General features: G+C 45.1%; 8 protein-coding genes across 8 annotated transcripts; 4 read left to right on the forward strand and 4 right to left on the reverse strand.

Moving 5' to 3' along the window:
* Positions 1-71: 71 nt before the first annotated feature.
* Positions 72-1,563, reverse strand: I203_106064 (uncharacterized protein; the record flags this gene model as incomplete). Its single annotated transcript, XM_019147836.1, has 6 exons — positions 72-445; positions 532-560; positions 657-752; positions 832-1,064; positions 1,127-1,255; positions 1,327-1,563. 6 exons carry the CDS (start codon positions 1,561-1,563, stop codon positions 72-74), a joined length of 1,098 nt encoding a protein of 365 aa, XP_019002754.1.
* Positions 1,564-1,866: 303 nt separating this feature from the next.
* I203_106065 (uncharacterized protein) lies at positions 1,867-4,031 on the forward strand (the record flags this gene model as incomplete). Its single annotated transcript, XM_019147837.1, has 11 exons — positions 1,867-2,057; positions 2,117-2,269; positions 2,333-2,421; positions 2,482-2,561; positions 2,635-2,751; positions 2,832-2,955; positions 3,039-3,188; positions 3,269-3,368; positions 3,443-3,668; positions 3,729-3,851; positions 3,909-4,031. The coding sequence occupies 11 exons, from the start codon at positions 1,867-1,869 to the stop codon at positions 4,029-4,031; spliced, it is 1,476 nt and encodes a 491-aa protein (XP_019002755.1).
* Positions 4,032-4,130: 99 nt separating this feature from the next.
* I203_106066 (uncharacterized protein) lies at positions 4,131-4,726 on the reverse strand (the record flags this gene model as incomplete). Its single annotated transcript, XM_019147838.1, has 4 exons — positions 4,131-4,241; positions 4,308-4,353; positions 4,440-4,543; positions 4,613-4,726. 4 exons carry the CDS (start codon positions 4,724-4,726, stop codon positions 4,131-4,133), a joined length of 375 nt encoding a protein of 124 aa, XP_019002756.1.
* Positions 4,727-5,142: 416 nt separating this feature from the next.
* Positions 5,143-6,531, reverse strand: I203_106067 (haloacid dehalogenase, type II; the record flags this gene model as incomplete). The annotated part of the gene is made up of 8 exons (XM_019147839.2): positions 5,143-5,287; positions 5,367-5,490; positions 5,631-5,689; positions 5,757-5,892; positions 5,976-6,031; positions 6,112-6,254; positions 6,414-6,438; positions 6,512-6,531. The coding sequence occupies 8 exons, from the start codon at positions 6,529-6,531 to the stop codon at positions 5,143-5,145; spliced, it is 708 nt and encodes a 235-aa protein (XP_019002757.2).
* A 2,030-nt stretch (positions 6,532-8,561) lies between these two features.
* I203_106068 (uncharacterized protein) lies at positions 8,562-11,527 on the reverse strand (the record flags this gene model as incomplete). The annotated part of the gene is made up of 6 exons (XM_019147840.1): positions 8,562-10,239; positions 10,295-10,407; positions 10,475-10,627; positions 10,691-10,789; positions 10,862-11,081; positions 11,154-11,527. 6 exons carry the CDS (start codon positions 11,525-11,527, stop codon positions 8,562-8,564), a joined length of 2,637 nt encoding a protein of 878 aa, XP_019002758.1.
* Positions 11,528-12,643: 1,116 nt separating this feature from the next.
* I203_106069 (uncharacterized protein) lies at positions 12,644-13,121 on the forward strand (the record flags this gene model as incomplete). Its single annotated transcript, XM_019147841.2, has 3 exons — positions 12,644-12,800; positions 12,889-12,988; positions 13,058-13,121. 3 exons carry the CDS (start codon positions 12,644-12,646, stop codon positions 13,119-13,121), a joined length of 321 nt encoding a protein of 106 aa, XP_019002759.2.
* A 1,306-nt stretch (positions 13,122-14,427) lies between these two features.
* Positions 14,428-14,925, forward strand: I203_106070 (uncharacterized protein; the record flags this gene model as incomplete). The annotated part of the gene is made up of 1 exon (XM_065517892.1): positions 14,428-14,925. The coding sequence occupies one exon, from the start codon at positions 14,428-14,430 to the stop codon at positions 14,923-14,925; it is 498 nt and encodes a 165-aa protein (XP_065373196.1).
* Positions 14,926-14,973: 48 nt separating this feature from the next.
* Positions 14,974-15,756, forward strand: I203_106071 (uncharacterized protein; the record flags this gene model as incomplete). The annotated part of the gene is made up of 5 exons (XM_065517893.1): positions 14,974-15,018; positions 15,080-15,209; positions 15,273-15,353; positions 15,422-15,483; positions 15,556-15,756. 5 exons carry the CDS (start codon positions 14,974-14,976, stop codon positions 15,754-15,756), a joined length of 519 nt encoding a protein of 172 aa, XP_065373197.1.
* Between the last annotated feature and the right edge of the window lie 246 nt (positions 15,757-16,002).

Below are 16,002 nucleotides of genomic sequence, written 5' to 3' on the forward strand. Positions count from 1 at the left end.
TTGTGATTTGATTCTATCAAAATATACCATGCATTTTTATATACACTTTGTATTTCTACAACAAATGAATATCACCTAGCCCAGGGAGCTTTTGTACTCCCATCCAAACATGCTCTTCCTCCTATTCCAGTCGAGACAACATCATCCCTTTGAGTTGATTCAGGTAAATCATCACCCCATAACCATCCTCCAATCCATAAACCTTGGACGACGACCTTCTTACCCACCACTTCAGCCATGAACATCTTTCTTAGCCCACCGTGGATCTTTACCCAATCTTTCATCAGGGAGAGAGACCAGAGTAAAGGTGAATGCTCGGAGAAGGCCGCACCGGATTTGAAGAGGGAGAGATGGTATAAAGAGAGGGTGTAGAAATCTTTGATCTCTGAGGGGGATTGGTACGTGGAGGCGAGGGATAGGGACTGAGTGGGCGTGAGGGAGCCGTCTACACACAAAAGTATACATCAACGATCAGCAACGAGCTATCGTAGAAGGTGTTCTGTGCGAGAAAAAAAGGAGGACTGGACTTACCTAATAGTTGAGCTGATCCGAATAAATACCTGAATACAAGCAGAATAATCAGGGAAATTAGCAAGCTCATGATAATGGTATACATTTTTCCATAATTCTTGGAATGTATGATTAAATTGACTTACGGTAAGAAACAATAATCGTCTAATCCCCATACACCGTGTGAACCAGCTGGTTCTAACCTATAGGTCTTTTGAAGCAATGTTGTCAAATCAAGGTATCTACGGATGGGATGTCAGTCATACTCATATCCTATGTCCCCGTGCGACCCAATCATTTCTTTCCTTTCTTCTCACTTACCTTGCAAATACCCTCAATATCAGTTCATCCTCCTCTTCCTCTTTCTCCCCTTCACCGCCTATCCATCCAGATATCACGCAGGTGTATAAAGCCATGACAAATGCTAGCTCATGCCCTGTCCCATAATCTATTCTGACTGGATGACCGAAAGCATGTGATTCCAGTAAGAGAGGTAGTATCTGGGGAGGTAGTGTAGAGGGCATATCAGGAGAGCTGAAGAGTGAAGGTAATCGCTATTGTGGAAACATATGTGTGAGCTTCTTCTGTGAAATACAACGTACAAAACTTAGCTTACCTCTTCAACCAGTTTGATATAGCTTCGGAAAGCCAAATTACCAAACCTTTGATTACTCTGAGGCTGGATCGGTACTTCCTCTACCCAGTCCATCATCTGATCTAACATGTCCATCAGGATTTTGATGCCCTGGGGAAACCATACACACAGATCAACTACATAAATCCGACTGGAACTTGAAGCAGAATCAGAGAGCTGACCTGGCTTTCCCCCTCATATCTTCCTCTTAAGATATTCTTCCCCTTGATCCTCTCAGAGCGTCTCTTGATCCATCCCCAGAACGCCTGGAATCCAGGCGAGGTATGCCATTGAGCGACTGCAGAGTCGGTTGTAAGACATGGTCGGGGTGGAGCAGGGTCGGTGGGGAGGTAGACCCCGTGAGATGTTGATGATTCGCCGTTCTTCTGCATGAGACCTTCTAGAGGTTGAGCTGTCATCCTGACTTGTGTCGAAAAGGAGACTGAGAGGAAGACATCCCATTTGGACCATTAAGATTATTCTTTGTTTTCATCAATGACGATGCTCGATATCGACAATCCTTGTTGGATATTTTCCCACGGTGGTCCAAGCGTGTGGAGACCCCACTGTTGATCCTATACCCTGATTGATAAAGTTACTCGACTGACATGAAGAAAAGTTGAAAGTTGAAAACAGACCAAAAACATCAAAAGCATCCATCCATTCGACATTCCCAAATTCAATCGATCAGACAGACCAGTAGACCACTCATATATGTCATCATGCCCCAGTACATCCTCCGTATCTCTCTAGAACACAAGTCATTCCGAATACCTTCTCTCCTGTCAATATCGCAGGTCTTCAACTTTCCTATACGGTTCATCTCCAAAGACAAGTACAGGGGGATATTGATCGTTGAGCTGGAAAAGGAAGAAGATGTACATCATATCCTAGAACGAGATACTCTGGTCTTGTAAGCTCGACTGATGATCATCTCCTTTGGGTGAACCACGAAGCTTATGCTGGTTGTAGATCCGCGAGTGAGCTGTATGCCGAAGGAAAGACCTACTCCGAGCTACACGATCAAATGCGAGGGAACCTCAGGGTGTTGGAACCATATGAATATGCGAGTTTCAAGTTTACGCTGGAAGGGGCTAATCATAGAGTCGTAGAATCTAGAACAACGTGGGTCTTACCATTATGTGACCTAGGTTGTAACACTGATTTGGTTGTTTTGTCTGTTATCAGCGAAACAGTTGAAAGTTTCGCTTATACCGATTTGAAAGGTAAGATTCAGATGAAAGATCCAGAAGTGGAATTTGTCATATATGAAGATTGTGAGTATCCTTTTTTCTCGTGGTGAGATCAAGGTTGATGTCGATAGCCATGGTTATCAGATGACTTCGAAATTGCCCATACGAGTGAAGCTAGGTACAAAAGAGATGGCAAATTCCAACATGTCTATTTCGGACGACGAGTGAGTTATCATTGTCATGTCATACACAGTGATAAGGCATCTTGGGTTGACTCACAGCTGGTTTGGCTATCAGGTGGGATTCGGTAAAGGTAGATTATTACCTACCAAGCACGACGTGAAAGCTCGAGCGTACTATGGAAATACCTCAATGGATTCGCATATGGGTTTCCTAATGGCTGGTCAAGCTTTGGTAAGTCCTTATTTTCCCACAAGCTCAGATAACATTATAAATATTGAGCACTGACGGTATCGTTGGATTCAATTGTATAGCCTGCACCAGGTAAAATCGTCTATGACCCGTTCGTCGGAACAGGTTCGATGCTTTATGCGTCTGCCCACTGGGGTGCGTATGTCATGGGAAGTGATATTGACGGTAGACAGATACGAGGGAAATGTAAGTCAGATCCCTTGTCTGCTGAAATTGGAAAGTGTGCAGCATTCACGATACTAATAATTCGGTATTCTATCATCGCATAGCGAAAGGAAAAGAAGTCAAACCTGGTATTCTTCGAGCAGCAGCTCAATATGGTACAGAAGACCTTTTCTTGGATTGTCTGACATATGATGTGACGAAGAGTCCTATACGTAGAGGCGGATGGGTAGATGCTATTATAACGGATCCACCTTGTGAGTGAATAGTATCTCAGATTTCTGGCAGAATTTCACCGTATTTCGAATCGAGAGCTGATCACATGATCGCGCTGTAGACGGTGTGAGGGCAGGAGCGAAACGTCTGGGTCGTAAAGAAGGTGGAAAGCCATTGAGAGATGAGCCATACATGTTTCCCGATGGAAGATATTCACACCAGTGGGTACCCCATTCTTTCTCAGCGTGTACAGGCGCGATTCACTCACCTGGCTGATGATAGCATGTACACATAGACTTCCAGGTTACCTGCCACCATCTAGACCTTATGAACTTGCCAACCTGACCTTGGATCTGGTACAATTAGCAAGATGGCTCTTAGTCCCGGGAGGCAGATTGGTGTTCTTTTTGCCGACAGTAAACGAAGATTACCAAGAAGTGGATGTACCTGTTGTGGAGGGTATGAAAGAGCTTAAAGTCGATGAAGGGAGTGTACAAGATTTTGGTAAATGGGGAAGAAGGGTGAGTCTGTCTCGCTCAATCCGTAGATGACGTGACTGATCGTCTTGACCGATGTACTAGCTAATAACAATGGAGAAAACTGCTCAAGATGATGGGCCACCACCCACATTTGAGGATCATGAGGAATTTGACCTGAGAAACCAACCCGAACATCTACCTGGGCATCATGGATTTAGGGAGCGGGTGAGTCGAATCCTCCCACGACAACGATAGAGTTAGGGACTAATCGGATTAATATAGTACGCAACCGGTTTCTCATCACGGAAGAAGAGCGAAAACCCATCTCCAGCAAACACTCCGCCGAGCTTGGAACCTGTTGTGTCTGTGACACCAGGAAGTAAGGTCCAGTATCAACATATCTGATGCATTCAGCTCATAAGTCACGACAAATGATTCGAGAATCGGTAAATTCGAACTCGCCGAGGATTAGGGTACTGCTAATATGGCTGATAGGAATTGAGGCTACATGATGATACACACTGGTTCTGACGGTGCTGGGGGTGGTACTACTGTTTTAAGAGGTTGGACGGAAACCATCCTTGCGTGTATGGGTACTAACACACCATCTGGAAACTGTGCAGTACAACCAGCAATCAGCATCATGCTCAGCCTGTGGTAAATGAGGGAAGGTCTACTGACCATCGTACCAGGAGGGAAATATGCACCCCATTTCAATACTGTATGACTAAAGGATATCGGAACCAATATTCAGCCTGTACATCACATCTCGCGAAGGGTTCCGCCAATCTGGTAGGGGTTGTCATGACTCACTTTGGTAAAGCAGCACCCAAGGTAAACATCGATCCAGCGGGAACGATAAATTCAGTCACTGTTTTACCTTCTTTCGTTATATTGTCTATCGTCGTACTTGGACCCTTTGGCCGACAGTCATGGCCGACCACAAATCAGTTCTCCTTCAGCGACTATGATGCGATTAAACTCACAAATTCCGGTTTGGGCCATACGGTCTCTACATCCAGTGATCCAGGTCCTTTCTTATTGGCAGCTTTGGTTTTGAGGATATTGACCTCTGAAGGCATCTGAGGGGCTTTTGACATCTTGGTATAAAAGTCCGATCGTTCTTGATTGCAGTCTTCTTTTACTTTGATCTTCGTGATCTATCTCGTGTTAGTAGTTGACCAGATAAGGGATTTACCAATTCAAGTGTGAGATTCCCCTCAATGAAACTTGATGAACTCAATCATTCACCTCTTGATAAATTGGAATATCGATATTTTCGGTTCCTACCTTTGATCTTTCAAGCCTTTATATATATTCATGAAAGGAAAGGACGTCCAATAACTTATGAAGAGATGATCGTCATCAAGATGAAACGCTACAGACTCTTTATATGTCTTATCAAACATTTTTTTAATTCATTTATTTTTCATACATATCTACATAGATTCCATCATCATTTCCTTTTCTTTCCTTGTTACATACCGTGTACATGGTTCACAGTATGGTCAACCATCTAGGATTTATCCTTGATGATGGCATTTGCGAATTCCATCATACTTGGATATTGATAATCGGGTATAACATCCTTATAAGCTGATACACCCATGAAAGCTCTCTCTCTATCAATCCAAGCTGATTTGATGCCTTTCTTGTGACCACTATGCACAATGAAACAACACATCGTAAGCAGGAATGAATACACCATAAAGGATCTCACGAGGGAATTCTATAACTCACGGTTGAACATCATGGTATTTGGAATTAGCCACTATCAAGATATCCTCTTTCTCTAATCCGAAATCTTTCTTGATGTTCTCTATGGCGTATTCGAAATTTCGTAAAGAGGGTTTGTATGATCCGACTAACATGTTTAAGATGAGATTTAGCTTAAGTTTCTTTCTTATTGTACATCTAGTACAATATTAGGATAGTGTGAGAGATGTAGTATGGGATATGTCCCATGGCCGATATGTAGCGAAGCTTGGGGTTTGTGATACTCACTCTTCTCGGCTGTGTAGATAGCATCAAATGTAAACCCTTTCTCCAACTTCTTCTTCGATCTATCACCCAGTCAGAATCAGTAAAAATTACATCGCTCCAATAGTGGTAAGTGAATATGACACACACCCATCAAAACTCTTGTTGTCGACATTAGACAGGATGACTAATTTCAGTCCCGCATCCGAAAGCTTCTTCAGCGCCTCTGCCGAATCTGGGAAAGCGGGCCATGCAGGGATGGAGTTCCCGAAAGCTTTGGCTTGAGCTACAGCGTGAGGATAACATCACCTCGTCAACCTCGAACCCTCTCTTTAGTTCTCCTGTTTGCTTTTTACAACCTAGACCCACCTTCATCCGACTTGAGATTTAGTTTCTCAGCAGTCTCGAGATATACTTTAATGAGTCTACGTACCATACTGTCAATGTCACATACACTCTCAACCAGCTTATGAGCTTGGCCTAATCAAACCATGGGACAACTTACAATTCCGAATAGAGCATTTTGGGTTGTTCATCTTGGATCCTGTTTTCGATGGGACCTAGCACTTCAAATAATCTATCTCTGCTAGGTGCGGATGGTTGATCGAGGAGAGGTTTAAGGTTTTCTAGCATCCCCGTCTCCCATTCCTACCATGTACTCTGAGTCAGGTTCATCATGCGGGCAAATGTGATGATTTGAAAAAGGTGAAGCTCACAATGAGAGTCTGTCATCCCAGCAATAGATTAGTTCACACCAGATCAGCTGGAAGGGGGAGGAATGATTCAGACAGGGATCTAAAGGCTTACCCCATAACAGTCGAAGAGCAAGACTCTGGATATAGATCATGAGCACCGGAACCTCAGCTTTGCATTCGGTCCCGTTAGGACTCTGAAGGATGTCTCACTTAAAGGGCGAAAGAGACATCGTGGGTGACTGATTGATTGAGTTCGTTTGATTACTGTTTTTAAGGTTGTATAAGATCCAAGCATAAATTGAGAATGATGATAGATTCCTTCTCTCTGGGATTATTTACTGAGCAGCACACAGCACGATACATGGATATGCACCCACCTAGACAGAACATGGCATGTGTTCATGTCGTCGATAGAAGCGACGGTTATTGATGATCATTGACGCGAAAGAAGCCCGCGGCATTCCGCACTCGGTGAAAATCCGGTCCGAGCTGATAACGATCACGATAAGGTCTTGCTCAAATGTGAACTGCTCCGGGTATTCGAGTGCAATCATCAAACAGATCATAAGATATCAAGCCTGTTGTTGATCATCATCAAGTATATCTGATTTTCGCCAAGTACCGTTGGGTCGATCAGTCAAAGTGTGTTGGATACACTTGCTATGCCTCATTCGAACAGTTGCTTCCCGCTCCTTTCATGTAGCTGACCTAAAGATGTTCTTCATGTTCCGGTCGGATCAAAAGAACGAGTAACAGATTGGTGACAGGTTCATAAAGTCAGTGAATCGCACGAGAAGGGTTACGTGTAGGGTCAAAAGAACTTTTAGACAAATTGCATCATGAGAAACCCTCAATTCGATTTGCCAAATTGAACTACATATGAGTGCTATAAAAATCTTTCTCCTCAAACCCTCAAGTGTTTCCCTGCATTACCTATCTCAGTCACTCATTCTTGTTTCACTGACTTTCATCTCATTCTCCTACAAACACAATGGAGAATTTCGAGCATACATCCACGAGTAGCTCACAGGAAGCTAATCAGCCGGGAAGAACGAACTGATGAACCGGCCGATTCGCAAAGTATCATCTCCTCCGTCGGGCAGACCACCAATTCCCTCAAGTCCACTACTAGCAGCGCTATCAGCACTCTCATCGATGCTAACAAGAAGCTAGCTGATAATTTCACATTACCAGAGATGAGAACTAGACGATCCCAGGTGGTTCATACGGCTGCTGCAGCTACCGTACTTGCTGGAAGTGCCGCTTTGGCTTATAAATATGGACCGGACTTTTCTGTTCAAATGTCAAGTGATGCATAAGAACGGCAGTCTTCTTCATAACAAAGAAGGCCAAGATCAACATTCGTTTCGCTCATTTCTCCTTTGGTAGCTCATGATTAATTACTACAGGTTCATTTCGTGTCCTTTCGTATCGTAATCTAGCCTCTCTCCATGCATTCATTCGAAATCTTTACTTCAACTCATATCTGTGAGATACAGGAGACCATCCTCGCGTCCTAGGTCAGTCTTAACGGTCGAATTATCTCCCAGAAGAGCGCACTAAATGAAGCTGTCTAGCATATCAGTGATGGGCTTGTAACGTGCTCTTCGCCAATGGATTCATCTTCTTCTTGTTCCCTATTGATATGCGCCTTCTGACGCTGCATCCATCGCAAAAGCTGTATCCAAAGCCTGCCTTCATCCTTCCAGATATTGTGTATAATTCTCCAAATACTCATTGATCGATACTGTAATGAATCCAGTTGTTACATTCGGTTGTCCTTCCCTGAGTGGAATGATAATCCTCGGAAGGCGTCAGTACAGTACTGCACAAGCCTCCAAGCAACTCTTGCGGTCAGATGGTCATCGCGATCGTCGGACATCCATCCTTTATTGATGCTTATCGCTCGTTTGCTCAGTACAGCCTTTCTGGTAGGGTCTTATGCCTAGCTAGCCTTTTATGATGTGCGAAGGTTCGTCAGGGATTTCAGCACATCGAAGCGTGAGTGAAAGTAAGCGTTCATCATTCCATTCATACGAGAGATCGCTTTCCCTAAGAGCCCATTATCTTTTCACCGTGTTATGCACTGGACATGACCTGTGGCATTACCCACCAAAAAGTACGGTTGCTCATCTCGTTGATTCACCCTTCACATTTACGTTCTAGCATCCACAATCGATTCCATCTCAATCGGTATATACCCTCGTTACAGTATGCAATTCACTTCAACCAAATACGAGTGGGTAAAACGAAGAACTAATCACAATCGCCTCCCTGGGTTATTCCCATTGTTGATCATAGCCAACAACGCTGCGCCCTGACCTTGCGGTGGCCTAGGAACAGGATGGAAGACATTCGGATTACTCAAGTTTTGAGATTTGGGTGGACTGCCTCTTGGGATGTTGGTGTATTGCACTGAGGGTATTTGGGGTGGTAGAGAATGTTGAGGTGGGAAAGGAGGTTGATATCCACCTTGATTCAGTTGATTGAGGGGCCCATTCACTCCGACTCCCAATGGAGGAGGTCGGGGTTGATAAGCTTGATTATGATTAGGGTAATTTGCATGAGGAGGACCACCAGAAGGGACAAATCCACCCGGGGGTAGATGATGAGGCGGTGGATGAGGTCCATTACCGTAATTAACACCATAGTTCCCAGGACCAGGTAGAGGATTAGAATTGGGTCGAAAAGACTGGGAGTTCTGCAGGTTGGTGACACCAGGAGGACGAGCGGGATTGATTCCACTTTGATACATGTTCATATGCATACCTGGCGGAGGCACAGATCGCTGATCGTATCCAGGATTGACAGTCCCGCCGTAAGTAGGATAGTCGAGCGTAGCACTGCGGACTTGAGGGTGAGAAGCTGCCTCGTAGGGCGGTGGGGGAGGTGGCTGAGAAGATTTATTAGGACTTCCGCCATATCCGCCGGAAGGATGGGTCATGGGCCCAGCAGGTGGTCTGGGTGGAGCATGACCTGCACTGGGAGGCTGGGTATTCGGACGATATCCTTGATTATGGGTATAGGTAGAGGGAGGAGGTTGATGAAGTGGTGGCATATACCCTTGACCTGGTGGAGTGATTCTGGTTCCACTACTGCCGCTGGTTTCACTGCTTCGTCCAGCAGAACCAGGCTGAGGCAGAGGTGGAAGGTACTCAGAATGAGAAGTGTCGACGTGATTCATCTGATGAGCCGTGTTGGCAGGCACATCAATACCTATTCCAGCAATGGTCATATCGAGAAGAGCACGAGCTTTGGCTTGGCGTTGTGCATCTTCTGTCGGGCTCGCAGGCCGGGGAGAAGTAGGTAAGGACATGGGTTTGGGGGCAATTTGATTGTTAGTGATGGCAGCGGGTTGATGAGATATCATCGATAATAATTTCGCTTGATGGGGCTTAGCAGGGCTGGTTGGTGGTTGGACTTGGTGTGTATGAGCGTAGGGATTCGATGCAGGAGGTCGAGTATTGAGCATAGCGAGCAAATTGCTTTGTTTTTGTGTGGAAGCTGTAGGTCTGGGTGGTTCAGGTGTCGGTGTCTGAGCGATACCAACTCCTCCAAGCAATCGTGCAAGTTCATTATCCTCCTTCTTCTGTCTCTCTTGATCGCTTATTCCATCGTGTCTATGCGGTACTGACTCCTCTTCTTCCTTGAGCACGTTCAAATTACCAAATAGTCTTTCCAAACCGGCCTTGTTATCACTTCCGACGATCGCTTGCTGATTGGGAGCATATAGCTCTTCCTCTTGCTTGTGTATGAATCGAGCGAAGAGGTGATCGAGGGCAGAAGAGCCACGAGATGGGACAGAGGAGGCAGGTTGGGGAGAAGGGGATTCGAATTGGTAAGGTTGAAGGTCGCGATACGGGGCACTGGTTTGTGACTTTTTCTTGGGTTTGATGTACGGATCAATGCCGTGACCTTTGAGCCAGTGCTTAAGGGGACTACCACCGAAAGTCACTCTCGAGTCTAGGTCATCTGGGATGATACCGTACTCACTTTACGAAAGGGGTAACATTGTAAAACTTCTTTTGACCACTACCACCCGTCTTTCTGGGACCTTTCTTGGAAATCCATGTCGGGAGATCTGCCAATCTTACCCATTCAATGGCCTACAAGGATCCGATCAGACGTCAGCGTCAATGATCGAATCTCCAAAGACTCAGTCGGTCCACTTACGCCGATCTCATTTCTAGTCTGGGTCTTGAATACTGTATTCTCATCGATGCCTTTGACGATGAACATCGTTACCTCCTGAGCGTTTATGTGCGTTTTGATCTTGTCTGTAGGATGTATCCAGCCTGTCAGATCGAAACCGGTTTCCTCTTCCACCTGGAGATCAAACATATCAATGGCATTAGCTGTGCATTGAGCTCACGAGTATTTCAAGCTTACCTCTCTGATAGCACAAGCTTCCTCGGATTCTTCAAGGTTTATTTTACCTCTTGGGAAACTCCATCCTGCACTTGACTTGTAGCCTCTAACCATCAAGCACTAGTATGGGGCAAGAAACATAGCAATGAGCTTCTCTCGGGGTCTTCCATCTGAAAGTCGCGTGAGACTCACCTTGTCCCCGTCCTTATTTATCAAGATACCTCCGCAACAAGGTACCATCCTCTTGTCACTACAGTATTCTTCCCATACCTGATCATAACTAACTCCTGCTTGTGCCATGAGTGAAGCGTATAGAGGCGAAGATTCAATGATGATTCGAGTGAAGTTCCGTTGACTTAGTGAGGGGAGCAATGGGTTTAGAGGTCGAAGGTAATCTTCGTAGAACCAATGACTATCAATCGAAAGTGACATCAACAAACGTGGTATAAGTTGCGATGGTCTACGAGGTGATGTTTACACTCACGCTTGTTCAGCTTGCCAATAAACTCTCACCAAACTCATCTCCTCCCTTGGTAAATTGATCAGAAACCTCGCATTAAGGTCTTCCAGAATTTCTTCCCAGCTCATATCCCTAAAGATATTCTCTTCTTCGTCCTGTCCAGCTGATGGATCTCCGATATCGTTATCGTTCTCTTCAGACCCTCCGAGGGGTTGTCGATCACTGAGTTTTGATGGCTGTACAGAGGGAGGATAGGGAATAGGAGTGGACGAAGTGGAAGCTGCTGGAGAAGAAGACGATGAGGAAGAAGGATTATAGAATGAATTAAGATGAGGAGGAAGTTCCCTTTCCCTCTCTCTACCTTTATCGAAAGGTAACGGTATGGGGATGGCGGTCATTCTGGAAAGAACAGTAAGGTTTAACGATTGTTTTGGAAAGTCGTTGTCAGTGTGATGAACAGCGATGAGAGAGATTTTGGTGAGGTGAACGAAAAACGAGGTAGGGTTGATAGAAAGACCAGATTCTGCCAGTTCGTGTTTTACTCTTGACAAGTCTAACTACTTGCGTATGTGACAAAGCCTGCTAATGTATGATCGAGTATGAGAAAGAGCGCCTGCTGTGCGATGTGTCCTATAAGTTGACGGTATAGTCGACCGAGGTAACAAGCGATATTGATCTGGATGTCGACGTTGATGTGACCGTCGATTAAAGTTTCTACAAGAGCGTGTAAAGTAGGAGATTGACACGACCTCGCCACTGCTTTTGTGTGCTATTGCTATGCTGTGATGTGATGGTGAGCTTATTACTGGTCTAGATTGTGGATGTCTATGTCCATGTCTATGTGTGGATGTGTTGTTCTCCCACAGGCATTCCCCCATCCACAACGACATCATTCACTGCACCTCGACCGAGCGCAACCCTCGCGCACACCATGTGGCTAAATATCACGTGACACATAGATTCCACGTTTCCCCGACGTGCGATTTGGTGTTTTGATGTTCTGGTAGCCGACGTGCCTGATTTGCACAAATAAACAATTGAGATGTGCCATAAGCCAAAAGGTGACAACCGATTTTATGGCTTTTAATCTTAATCTTCCCAACCGATGGTACACCATTCCTGATCAACACGTACTGTCGGTATAGACTATACGCTGTAGCTGTTCAGACCTTTCGCAGAGTCGCTCAGCTCCCCAACATACCACTTCTCGACTGAGCGTTGGCTATTGTTTAACCTTGTTTTTAGGCTGAATCCCACAATGTCGTAAACAGGTTCGAATGGAAAGACTTGAACATTCCTTCAACATCTCAATGGTTGGGAAGAACCCTGAGAAGCCTCATCGGCTCAAGACATGATTCCGAACGATGTAAACAAATGAACTGTCCTCCGATATGATGATCCACTGTTGAGAAGATCATATAAGGAATGAGGTACGAATTGATGTCCACACCATGATCCACTTCCAATCCTGTTCTCGGAACGACATTGTAAAAATCAATCAACCCATCCTCAATATGCTCTCTACTGCTTTCTTAACGGTACTGATGTCAGCCTTCGCTGTTCGACAAGTTGTCGCTCAAGCAGGTGTGACATATGTTACCAGTCGTGATGGAAATACGGAATACCCTTGTTCGGACATTGAAGAACCTGAAACTTATTACCAAGACAAGTGTAAGTGTGATCTGACGGTATGACCGCAGCAACTATATACCTGCAAGATCCTGGTCATTGACGTTGCTCTGTTTGTTATAATCATTAGGCGGAGCAACCACTAAATCCGGCATCGCATTGACCAAAGTCGAAGTCAGAAATGGTATAGGTTCGACCAGAGATGATTGGACAATCTACCAATTCTGCTAGTAAGCTTTGTCATACCAACCACCATATGATACTACGAATGGCAGTCTGACCATCTGATGTCTTGGTAGCTATGGTACTGGCTCCGACGACTACTGTTCGTATACAGCCAGCGCGAACTATCCCGTAAGTTGACTCTGATTCGCGTAACGTCAATCACCTACCTTATGTACACCCCCCCCTTATGGTCATGACACGTCAGCGTCAAGATCATCATTTCACCTCACCAAATCCATCATCGTTGACCTTCTACCTCCCATATCTCAACAATGGATGCATCAAAAGACTCCCTCCAAGAAGCTGTCGATATCTACACCTCTCAGCTACATCTCCCTCCAAAAGAGCGAAGGTCCATACGCAGTATAGCGGAAGAAAAAGGTGTTTGGCCTTCATCCTGTTAATATGAGTCAACCTACCTTGTAGCGTTGGACTCTATATTCTAACTTGGTTTAATAATCAGCTTCTAATTCAAGAAGCCTTCTCTAATACAACTCGTCTTGTCTCGACGAGAGGAACTATGACTCTAACTTACTAGGGGCGGTACGTTGCAGCTAGTAAGGGCAGGTAGATTAACTCAGTTCATTCAATTAGCACTGCTACTTGAACAACTTGAAGATAAACGAGACAAAACGAGAGAACTAGATCACTGGAGAGACTAGTTCTTTGTTGTGCTTCAAGTTGTCTTATATATCTTACAATTCTAAACTAGCTTACAAAGCGTTACTCTACATATTTGAAATTCTATCGTACAGCTTGATAATCACCATCAAACCTGACAAAGCTATCTTGGCGAAATCCCTCGATACTTCTCCAATAGACGACGGTTGTCGAGGTTCTGGTGACATGATGGTGGATGTCATGATGGCCACGGTCAATCAGGACGTCTAGTTGCCTATATAGCCGGCGGAAATTCCGAGTCGTCGGAATTCCCGATACTGTCACAATGGTAGACGTAGCCGGTCGTAACCACTGAACCACAAAAGGGAACAATCGGAATTCCGGCGACTCGAATTTCCGCCGCTATAGGCAACTAGACGTCCTGATTGACCGTGGCCATCATGACATTTTTGTTGATTGGTATTGGAGTACTAGCAAGAAGGGATGGACAAACAACACACTCGGTCTCGATTGGTTACACAATCACTTCATCCCTCACACCCAACCCCCTCGACCTGAAGATCGTCGTCTGTTGATCCTTGATGGACATGGTAGTCACTGCAGGGCAGACTTCATTGCTAGCTGTATCGAGAATAACATCGACCTTATGTTATTACCTGCTCATTCGTCTCATAAGACTCAACCTCTCGATGTCGGTGTTTTCGCTCCTCTAAAGGCTCAAATGACCAAGGAAATCACCAGGATTGCTCCCTACAGCCATGGAAGGGTACCTCGAGATAGCTGGGCAACCACTCTTCAAACCGCTCGCTTGAATGGTATCACCATGCACAATATCAAGACAGGATTCCGAAAATCTGGTATTTATCCCCTAAATCCTACTATGCTTCTCACTACCTTCGAAACACCTCCTTCTACACCTCCTCCTGATCCTACTCGACTCTCAAGAACCCCCCTTAGCACCATCGCTAGCGAAAACCGTAATTTCATCGATCAATACCCTCGACATGTCGATACACCAATCAAAAATCGATTCTACAGCCTTATCGACCATGCCGAGCGCTCTGAGAAGGTATATGCAGATTTTGAGATAGCTAGGGATGAAGTTGAGAAGCTCAGGGATCAACAGAAGGCTAGCAAGCGAAAGAGGAAGGGAATCACAGTAGAGAACACAGGTACGCACATCATATCGTCTCAAGAGGTGTTGGAGATGAGTAGAGAAGGAGAAGCCGAGACAGCGGCAAGGAAGCGACGATACGACTCAAGACTAGCACGAGTAGATAGGCTAGAGCCTGTAGATTGGGATGATATGCTGTCTGACTAGATTTGATACTGAAATGCATGCATAAATTGACATTTTGGACGTCATATCATGCTGGAGGTCCGTGCTGACCATAAGGGGGGGGGTGTACACATGGTAGGTGAACGACGTTATATCTATGCAAGTTGCAAGAATCTAACCACTGCGCATCTCACAGAGTCTTACGAGATATGGACAAGGACTTGGTGCCGATTGTCCAGAATTCGCCAATATCGCTTATAGAACACCTGGCGGACCTGCTGTACCTGCTCCTTCGACCGGTGTCGCAGCCAACAACGATGGATGGAGTGAGTGATCAAGATAGGATGATAGAGGATCAAGCTAAGCTGACTTTGGAATTGATGACTTAGCTGAACCTCTTTACACTTGCCCATCTGCTGATGGAAATCTGTACCGAATTACCATCTACAAATCTCCACCTGGTCAAACTAGTAAGTAAACTATTGTGTCGCAATTATCAATAGCAAAAACTGAAGATGTTTTTCTACTCCCATTTCAGCTGCCAACTCATTGGCTTATGAATGTGAATTCGACGATTTCGGAAGTTGTTATTACACCACCGTGAGTCTTACACCTTTCCCGGGGCTTTGAGTCAGTCTGTATTGAACAATTTACTGACGAACGCCCGACCAGTCTGGAACGCTTTACACTCAGGGAAGTACCTCATGTCCCTTGCAAGTTTGCACAAATCACTACGATTCCACTTTCACCAGGAGGAAGAGACAAGATCCTGAGATGGATAAAAGACAAGTGAAAGCTGCAGATCTGAGAAGGGCTTTAGCTACTGAAGCCCCTGTGCCCAAACGATCCGACAGATTTACTGTTGAACCGTAATCAATGATCGAACTTCCCTTTTCCACCCCCTCGCTTTGTTGGGCGGACTGCCTGGGCTAGAAATAAATGGTCGAATGCTCTGAAGTACATCTAACAATCCACCATCGAGATTTTCCTCTCCATTTTCTTCTCTTCTCCTATATTACACATCTATCTTGGGTTCTTGGTTTTTGGTTTCTGGTTGAATAATGGTCTGCGTAGTCTGTCCCATGCATTTCTTCTTCGAATGAAAGTGGATTGTTTCCA

Source organism: Kwoniella mangroviensis (assembly GCF_000507465.2).
Source record: "Kwoniella mangroviensis CBS 8507 chromosome 1 map unlocalized Ctg02, whole genome shotgun sequence".
Lineage (NCBI taxonomy): Eukaryota > Fungi > Basidiomycota > Tremellomycetes > Tremellales > Cryptococcaceae > Kwoniella > Kwoniella mangrovensis.